Source organism: Pezoporus wallicus, unplaced genomic scaffold (genome assembly GCF_028554395.1).
Source record: "Pezoporus wallicus isolate ANWC-B61680 ecotype Strahan unplaced genomic scaffold, APGP_CSIRO_Pwel_v1 contig_6923, whole genome shotgun sequence".
Taxonomy (NCBI): domain Eukaryota; kingdom Metazoa; phylum Chordata; class Aves; order Psittaciformes; family Psittacidae; genus Pezoporus; species Pezoporus wallicus.
In genome coordinates this window covers 2,223,340-2,233,553 of record NW_026637289.1, presented here as the reverse complement: position 1 = coordinate 2,233,553, position 10,214 = coordinate 2,223,340, and the positions used below count along the sequence as shown (strand labels likewise).

Sequence of the window (10,214 nt, the reverse complement as noted above, 5' to 3'; positions counted from 1 at the left end):
TCAGCACATCAGCGTCTCTTTTTTTGCAGTTTATACAGCAGACACAAATATTTTTGCTAATTTGGCTGTACGCTGAAACACCTGACTGATTGGTGAGACACTGGCACAATCTATTGTCTATTAAGGGAGGAGATACTCTGTAACTGTAGTGCTCACTGTGCCAGAAGCTAGAACCTTAAATACACAGAGGCTGGCAGAACTGTTCCACTTGTTACACAGGTTTCCTACTCTTTAAGAAACAATGGTAACAATGAAATATTTAGATCCAGAGAGTGCTTTTAATTGCAACCTGTGGTTTGAAGTCTGAGCACCAATGGTAAGGCAGCTTGGAACGAGATAGGATCTGAACTCCTCAGCCTTTCACCCACTGTCCCCATCAACTGGAAGTACTTACAGCCTTCCTTACCTTTCCTTCTCTCTCATGATTTGATATTAATTTATTTTTTAAATGAAAATGCTTCATGTTTCTACAAACGGAAGACTTTCTCAAGAGTGACTGCAACCCAACGTCTGCAGCCCTGTGCCAGCCCCTCCGTACCAGAAACGAAACGCCGGCGCTAGACAAAGGCACCGCCGCCCGTCACACCTAGACGGGGGGTACCAAGCCTGGCGGGTCTGCCGAAGGCAGGGAAAGAGAACGGCTAGCACGGCCCTGCAGGCGCTGCCCCAGCGTCCCGGCCCCGGGAGGGGAAGAGGAGCCCGAGGGGGTGCGGGGACTCGCGGGGCGGGGGCAGAAGTGTGGGGAGGAGAAGGGGGAGGGGAAGGAGGAGGGGGTAGGCGGTGGCGGGGCGTCACGAGAGCCCGCGCTGCCGTTAAAAGGCCGGGCGCGGCCGAGGGGCGCATCCTTCTCGCCTGCAGCCACAGCGGCAGGAGCTGTAGCAGGCGCACCGGCAGCGCGGCAGGACAGCAGCAGCAGACGGACATGGGGACGGCGCTGGCGGCGCGGCTCGGCCTGGGGCTCCTGCTCATGGCCCTCCTCCTCCCCACGCAGGTGAGCCCCGGAGCGGCTCCTCGCTTCCCCGCCTGCGCGAGTGCGAGAGGCGAGGGAGCGGCCACGCCGAGACCCTCCCGCAGGCTCCCGGCACCGCGGCGGTGGCCCCAGGACCGGGTTGGGGCGGGTTTCGCCTGAGGGGCCGCTGGGCTGGCGGCCGTTAGGGGTGCTGCCGCCATCCCGCCGCCCGGACCCCCCGCAGCGGTGCCCCGCCGAGCGGCTCCTCCGCCTCCGCCCAGGCGGGGAAGCGAGCCCGGGCAGCAGCGGCTGGCGAAGGGCAGCGGGGCTCGTCCCGCAGCCCTCCCGGCGGCAGGAACGGGCTCGGGCGGGCGGTGGGTACGTGCCCAGTGCCCCGAGATGGCGATGCCGGGTTACCCACGTCAGAACAAAACCAAAAACCCCAGAAGAAGTTGGAGTTGGCCGCCTTTCTTTCCCTCGGATCTTCGAGGGAAAGCCTCGGGGAGCAGCGTTAATCCCCCCCCCCGCCCGGTGATAAGAAGAGGAACGATCCCCCGAAACCTAAGTTAGCTCCGTAAGGGCAGCAGCACCCTGCTCAGAATCTCCCCGCACCGTATGAGGCTTTGGATCCTGTTCTAGGGTCATGGCGGGAGCGGGAGGTTTGGGATCTTGAGGCTAAGACAGTAGCCTCTTGCTGCTGGGCTGGCCAAGTTTTACCCTTGCTGCAAAGGTAATGAATGCAGTAGCGATTTGGCTTTCTGTAAGCAGTCAAGCCAAGCGGGGCTACCAACTACCGCATCCATGTGTAGAGACCACCTTTTGAAAAAGGTCCGTTTTGCGGTATCACAAAAATAAACAGCAAAGTAATTCCTTTGCTGGAGGTTGCTTTAAATATTCCCCCCCAAACCTCCCCCCTTTGTTTGTAAGGAAGGGCTTTATCCCTTCTCCATTGCGCTCAGTGGAGTCTTGCCCGCGGCAGTGATGAGAGCAGGATCGCACCCTTTGGGTTACCAGTACTTGTCACATGCACGTTAAGAAGATCTGCAAGGATTCTATCTACCATAGGGCTGTGGAACTTCGATCTAAGCCCTGCCACTTCCACAATAAAAAAACCCTAAAAAATAAAAAAAAAAAATCGATAAACTGGGTTTTCTGTTTAAAATTAAGAAAACAAAGTGGGAAACGGCAGTGGAGACTTTGTATAAGGACCAAAAGAATTCCACGGCGGGTTGGGACCTGTCTGGTATCCAGCTTGTAGGTTACTAACACTGCAATTCATTATTGATCACTTTCGGACTGGTTTCAACAGAAACTTCCACACAGCAATTTTTTTTTTTTTAATCCTGCAGTCCTAAATTGCTTCCAGCATGTGGCCAGTTGCCAAAACCCCAAGCTACCAAAAGCCTTACACCATTCTGGTGTTTTTCTATTTCATGCTTATTTATTTACTCCCATGTAGAAAATAATTAAAGAAAATGCTCATGGAATTTTCCAGTAAATTTAACATTGATTTCATGGCTTCAGTGTTGAGGAACTGTAATTTATTTTTTCTGCTAGAGAAAATTAATTTTCTCAGTAACACTAGAAATATGAGACAATAAAGACACCTTTTATGGAAAGTATTATTTATTAAAGTAGTTTTTATTGGGGTTTTTGTTGTGGTTTTTTTTTTTTAAGAAATCTGGGTTTACTTCAGCTAACTCTTATCAGAGCTTGCCAGAATGCTCTGGTGTAATACAAGTTTGCTGCCACAGAGCTGCTGACACCAAGCTTGCTGTATTGTACTCATTTTTTGGGGATTCTTGCCCTTGTTTTTTCACCCTTGTGTACCACATGCATTCTTCCACAGGAAGAAAAGAGCACGTTAGATTAACTTTGAAAGTTTTCCTGTGTATGTGTAGGAAATAGCCTGGTACTGAAGTTACATAGGGTGTATTTTATGTTCTATCACTATAATGCAGAGTTATGGGAAGGAATTGTTTTTGTTGTTGTTAGCTTGCTTTCTGTCAGCATTTTTTAAATTAGCTATTATTATATGCTATCCACCGCATTCTTTATGCGTGTGCTCTAGCATGCAGATAGGTTATGGTTTAATCGGTGCAGCTCCATTGTTCTAAGTTCTGCAGTTTGGTACTACCACAGCAAGATAAGAATCAAGAGAGGCTGAGATATAAAGTCCATTTACAAATCCCACTATTGCTTGAAAGCAATCCCCAAACCAGGCTCAGAAACAGTAGCAATGGAAAACAAAACCAGTATTTGCTTATATTTTTGTTTGTGGTTTAGTCTGCAGAGGCAATGAATTCATACAGTTGTCCAAAAGTCTTTTCATAGTAAGATTTGTATTTGCATAGCTTTACATTTGCCTTTTTTTTTTCTTTTTCAGTGTGAGTTTTTCTGAAACCTGCTTCTCTAGGTCTAACTTTTGTTTTAGGGCAGGGTTTTGACAAAGTGGTAGTTATGTAACATCAGAAAAACACTTAGAAAAATGTTAGATTTAATTCTTTAATAATGCCACGCATGCATTTCAAAATGTCTTTGTCCTTAATGGCACAATGAGAGGCATGAGCAATTGTGTGTATCGTATCTGAGTACTGTGACTGGGTGGTGCTACACATTGTTCATTACTACTAATTTTTCTTCTGATTTTAGAAAAAAAAAGAAAGCCCCCTTTTTGTTACTACTTTTTCCCCTTGCATTCTAGATTTACTGCGATGCCAATGGAACAAGTCCAACACCTTCAAACAATTCTTCAGCAAGTTCCACTTACTCGTCAGCTGTCACAAATTTACTGAACAATACCACCACTCAGGGACATGGAAATTCCCTTCACTCAACCACAAGTCTTCTTTTCATTCTCTCAGTTTCTCTTCTGTATTTTTGCTGTTAAGAAACTCTGGCATGGAAATGGCTACCACTCCCACCCAGTTTCCTGAACCATCTGAGATGGCTAGATCTCTGACCCAGCATGAAAATAAACCAGACCAAACTCCGCATCAAGCCAGTTTGGTTCCACTCCATACTCAAATTAGTACCAGTCTGATCTAGAGAAGCACTCAGTATTCTGACTTTCCAAAGCTGATCAGTGTGAAAGACCAACTTCAGCAAGAGGGTAAAATGATGAGCTCTTCTACCAAATGAGTTGGAATTTGAAACACAAGATGGAAGCAAAAAGAGACAGTATTGACACCCCCTGATTTAAAGCTGAGAAGAAATGCAGTATCTTATAATAAGGATGGATGATAACATTCCACCAAGAAAAAAGGCTGAATAGTTATTTACCATTGAGAATAAGAATTTGAAGAGATTTTATTTTCCATTTAAATGTTGAAGTCGACAGGCTCATATAACCACTAGAAAACACAGAAAAGCTCGAATGGTTCCGTTTCTTGCAGAGCCTATATTGTTATGACCTATGTGTAGTAGGATATATGCAAAAGAAACAAAATATCAGTGAGAAGGATTTCTTCTATAATTTATTTGAATGAAATGGTTACAAGGTTAAAATGGATTACCAAATTTGTGTTAGAATCCCCTTTATTTAACCTCTGAGTCCTAATCAAATGGCTAGCTGGGCAGGGCTAGTTTTGAAATGACTAAAGCCTATTGGTTTTTGTCACAGTTGAATTATTTACAGTGGAAATTTGAATTTGATATTTTATTTAAATTGTTTTCATATTAAACCATATGTGCCAGAAAAATGAGGTGTGGGAACACTGGGAAAAGTACCAGGAGCTTTTTGTAAGCTAAGTTCAGACAAAACCAGAAAAAAGTCAAAGAATAAAGATCTCCTTTTTCCCTAATTTCTCCTCCCAAGTTCTACAAATTGTGTAAGGTCTTTTTGCTCCTGGAGCTTTCCTTAATTATGAAGGATTTATGGAATCTCCTGAGTAATGTTCTAGTGTTGCTTTTTTTTTTTTTTTTTTTGGCACAAGGTGAATAGCTTGCTGGTTTTTGGTTTTGTTTGGGTTTTGTTTGTTTTTTTTGTTCTGAAGAGTTTTAATTGTGATAGTTTACTTTAAACATGGGCTAATATTTGTGTGGGGGAGAAGGAATGGGGAAAGGAGAGCAAACCGCCAAAAATAAGAAATTAAATGACCAGGTGTTTGGAATATGAAGACTGGAATCTTAATTTAATCAGTGAATTTAAAAGTTACCTTTGTAAATACTACTTTTTAAAAATTTTCTGAATCAAAATTGCTACACTTGCACAGATTGTTTCTGTATCATCCAACACTTTAGATAATAGAATCTGGTACTTATCAGGGCAAGCGTTGTTGAGGAGGTTCAACTGCCTTGATGGTAAAACCTTGTCAGAAAAAAATGAATAATGTTGATATGATCACATGTGAGTATACATGATCACATTGCTGTGTACAGATAGATATTGTGGTATAAGATCATGGCAAACATGAGTGGCTCTCAAATTACCTTTTCTTTTTTAAGACACACATCTCTCAGTTATATTACCACCAACCCAGAATATTACATCTTAATAGCGAACTAACACAAATTCATGTCAGAGAACATGGACGTTTCCTTATGCTTATCATTTGTATCCAGTAAAATGTTAATGATTGTATTTTTGTGTTTGTGTAATTATGCTTTGATTTATTAGCTACTGATTTTCATTGGAAAAAACTGTAAATAAACCAGTGGACAGGCAATGCATTCTAGATACACTTCCAGACACTTTTACGAAAACCTGTAAGTTGCCTGCTTAAAGTGAATGAACTGTTAAGCAAGATGGTAAATGTGATTAAAAACCTCAAGGTCTAGAACTGCTGAAGTGTACTTAGTTTTATTTCTCTGTGAGGTTTAGCGACACTGGGAGTCTGCATTCTGCTTTGAAACTAGTGAGTGAGATTTGATTAACATCTCTAGTAACTGTAATAAGATTTCTGTACTTACTACAGCCTCTTTACTTTCAAGCTGTCTTAATCTTTCATTTTAGATAAACAGCACGTAAAGAGTTTTCCTTTATTTCTTAATGTGGCAATGAGTTATTTTTTTCTTATGATAGCTATTTTTCACTTTCCAGTTATCAAACATGTGAATTAACTGTTTGAGGTTTCTGTCTCCCACAGACCATAGTAATATCATAAGATATCCTCATAATACAGGTTTCACCATGCTCAATGAAGGACAGAGTGGAAGAGGTAGGAACATGTGTAGTATTTTGCTGAAAAGTAAAAATCACCTGCATGAGAATTCAAAACCAAATAGTTTCAGTTCATAACATTCCAAAACCTTGCTTTTGTTGTTTTCCAGGTATGCTACTTTCTAACAACCCTTAAAGGCCCAATGCTATTCTGAGTGGTTATCTTTACTCCCTGGCTGTGGAGAAAAGCATTTAAAAGTGCCTTGCTACTTAAGGCAGGCTGCACAACAGCCTGCATTTGTCAGTGGGAAAGAGGCCCCCGGAGAGGCCTCCCAAGGCCAAGGCTCTGGAGGGAATGCAGCACGGCAGGTCTTTGATTGTGTTCCTTTACTTTTCCAGTAGGCTGAGCAAACGCGAGGAGCAGGATGAGTTTATCAAAGCTGGCTGTTTGAATAAATCTTGGAATGCGCAGGGAGTATAGGAGCACATTGTTCCTTTGTTTAGCTTCCCTGTGAGTGCTCCAGAAGAAAGCATGAAGATAACCAACCATTACCTGTCCTGTATCTTTTTTTTTTTAATTAAAATAAAAATCCAAAACTGAAAATTGAGAGACTCTCCAAAAAGAGACAGGCTTTTTTAAGCCTCTGGAGTGTTTGAGGTTTTCACCAGTCCAGATGAATGATATAAAGAAACAATCTGGCAACTTTGTTCCATTCACAAAACAATGGGGTCAGTGATGAAGAAATCTACCCAGGGAAAAAGGACATGATGGATTTATGTAACAAAATGGGAAGGCGGGAGGGAGGGGAGAAGAATGGAGCCTACACACTTCACAACTATTTAATTTTTTAAAGTGACACCTATAAGAACTGGAGCCAGCACTTAACCTATGCCTCTCACTTTCATGAGTCTGTCCAGCTGGAGTGTGTCTGGATAACATGCATTGCAATGACTCTGAAACAATTCTGCTTCTGTCTGATGCATAGCGCTGCTTTCATTGTAAACATACGCTTGCCACATATGTACTGAATAAAGCATAGTGTTGTTATTCGAATGAAATAGTCTAAAATGAGCACTTAGAATTTGTGTGCAGCCTACTACTGTTCCTTCCTTCACAACATCATATTCTGAATAGCCCTTTAGTTTTTTCAAATTGCAGTTTTCAGCTGGTTTAGAAATCTGCAGGGACTTTGAATGAACAACTTCCATTCAACAAGAAGACTCCACAAGGTGAGGTATTTTGGGCCGGATCCAATGCTGTCATACCCATAAGCTTCTGCTCGTGGCTTCCTTGTTTTCAGTAAGGTGAAATCACGTACCCTGAACCTTTCTCTCCATGTGTGAAAGGCAGTGTGCATGGTGCTGCTGTGTTATGCTAAGAACAGCCCTACGTTCTCTTTGTGGAGAGTGACATTTTTCATGCCTCAATAAATGACTATTAAAATGAACACAGGGCTATTCTGACAAGGCATTCACAGGTTTTAGCCTAATCCCTCAAACATTTAGGATTTACCTGTACAATGCAAATACTCTCACCCTAGTTCAAGACAGCAGTATACTCCCTAACGTCATTAGTACAATATTTTGTATGGAGTAATTTCTCCTGAGAGTAGTTCTTACACCACCCATTGGCCTGCAGAAGGGCTCATGAGAAGGAGTGCTTGGAAGACCAGGGTTTTTTTGTGCCTCTTTCCAAGTCAGCATTTCCCTGCACTCAGGTTACATCATTCTCCACAGCAGACCTCACAATGACACCTTGTACCTGAAAGCGAGGATGTATATAAACATGCATACCTTGGAGGCAGTTCAGAGTGATTTGCATTTTGTGTGCATTCAGGCTTCATAGGGATTTGATTTCCCTTACATGACTGAAATGATTTAGACAGCAGGCTTTATCATCCAGCAACTTAATTGTAATGGATACAATTGGGAACATTTCTTGGTTTTGTATTAACGATAACTTTGAAACAGGATCTATCAGCTCCACCTCTGAACAGCACAAAGCTCTTCATTACAGAGAACATGTTACATTTTATGCACTGTACAGGTCTACTGTGCCCCAGCAGATAAAGGTGGTTATTTTAAATTCATCGCTTTACTTGCAGCAGTTTAAAGAGCAGTACTAGGCTTCTGCAAGCCGTGCTTTAAGATGCAATGTTTTCATCATTATGCAGTAGCCTTGGGAAAGATACTTGATCCTTACTTTGGTTATCAGCCTTCAGTTTTCCAAGAGAAGCCCTCACCATTCTGCTCATGAATGCATAATTGCTCTGGTTTAGTCTTCATCAAAATGTCCAGAATGAATGACCTGGAGCTGAAGAAACATGATCAATTTGATACAGCCCAACCAAAATCCTAAACGAATGAAATCTCATCTGTGAACGGTCATTCAATTCTCTCTTGAATCCAGCAGTACTCCCTGCAATGTATGTGCTACAAATACATGAATAAAACATTTTCAAACTTTTCAGAAGCAACCCGAGACTCTTTTATGCATTCAGCTTAGCAGGAGCTATGCTTTAACAACTGATGGGTGTACAATATAAAAATGGAGCACGCAGCAGAATTAAATCGTGGTAGCTTGGTTTTGCTGCATAAACTGAATGATCACATTCCACCAGAATCTCTCCTGAATGACCTAGTGCGAAAAGTATTCTTTATGTGGCACAAATTATTAAAGGAAGCAACGCCTCTGTGAAGCAATTGTTCTGTTTCCCTCTTTTCAACAACTCTCATTGTAAACACAGTGTGGACTTTTTTCAGATTGCTTACTGTGCATAATGGGGACTTAAAGTCTGTGTTCATTACACTGAATATGTAAACTTCACTTGGCAAATGCTGTATATGTCTTTTTCTACTGAATTAGGTAAAATGCAAATGGTTTTGAGAGATAAGACTGAACTTTTAGACCAGAGAGATACATATGCCAAAGTACAGTTACAAATGCATATACTCTGATTGATTAGACTAGTAGGATTCAGAACTGATTGAGTACCTACAACTAATTATAGCAATTTGAGCCATAATAACAAGGATTAAAAAACAATTTTAAAATTGGTAGAAACCATGGTTTGAGGACCCTCATTGCTTCAGGAGTCATAATGAATTTTCTCTGCAAGCAGATTACCTGGTAGATTTTTAGTTACTAAGACAGTCTGAGGTATGTTAATAGCATGAAAATGGACTTCACAGAATCATAAAATATGATACAGAATACAGACGTGATGGAGTCTTTGCTCAAACATGGCAGTTTCAGTGTTTTAATGTTGCAGTACAAATAAGTTTTTTAATAATGAGCAAAAAAAGTTCTTTGGTAGGACTCTAAGAGTAATGTAAAAATGTGATACTGTTATCTTGAGACATGATGATGACATTCGCTGTCATGTATCTGCTGCTGCTGCTGCTATTTGCTGTCATGTACCCTACTATCTACAAAGTTTTTATGTTTTCTAAAACTCGCTGGCATTTGATGTCTTTCTGTAAGTTTCCAATAGTATCTTCAAATTCCTTTTTAAGGCTATGATAACTACTCTGATTTTGTTATCCTTCCTGTTTCAGGAAACTAACAGAAAACTACATGCAGTGCAGCAGATGTTTTCACGTTGGAATTCGTCATTGCCTCCATTCCAAAATCCTCAGGCTTCCGTAAGGTGTGCCCTGCAGCAAGGTGCTACCAGTAAATGAGCCAACGTGAAGCATTACCAGGATGACAGACTACTTTGATTTTCTGGGGACTTTTTTTCCCTGCCAGTCCGTGTTTCTACTGAAATTAAAATATCAAAACAACACTCAGCTATATTCAGGACACAATGCAAACTCCACAGTCATTTGGCCCTGTTAACCTGGCACTGATCTAAGCCCTTTACCACAGTCTAACAGTAAGCAAAAATACATTGCTAACATGGTGGAGGAACTGGATGAGAGGTAGAGAATCTGTATAAACTCCCGTGACCTGACTGAGATGTCAACTTTGGTCCCAAAATGTGTGGTCTGATCTGCTAGGGATTTGTGGATCTCGCTAGGTAGCTGGTAGGGGTCTGTGACTTTAATGAGTATTTCAATGTGTTTACATTTAGCAGGTCTTTTCTTACTCAGCAATGCAGGCTGACATTGCTCAGCTTCTACCCAGTCCTTTTTTTTTGTCTCCAGTCTTATATCATGTGC

General features: G+C 41.8%; 1 protein-coding gene across 1 annotated transcript; it reads left to right on the top strand.

The window, feature by feature from the left end:
• Positions 1 to 839: 839 nt before the first annotated feature.
• CD24 (CD24 molecule) lies at positions 840 to 5,730 on the top strand. The gene is made up of 2 exons (XM_057404700.1): positions 840 to 991; positions 3,654 to 5,730. The coding sequence occupies exons 1-2, from the start codon at positions 923 to 925 to the stop codon at positions 3,837 to 3,839; spliced, it is 255 nt and encodes an 84-aa protein (XP_057260683.1). The 5' UTR covers positions 840 to 922; the 3' UTR covers positions 3,840 to 5,730.
• The last annotated feature ends 4,484 nt before the right edge of the window (positions 5,731 to 10,214 follow it).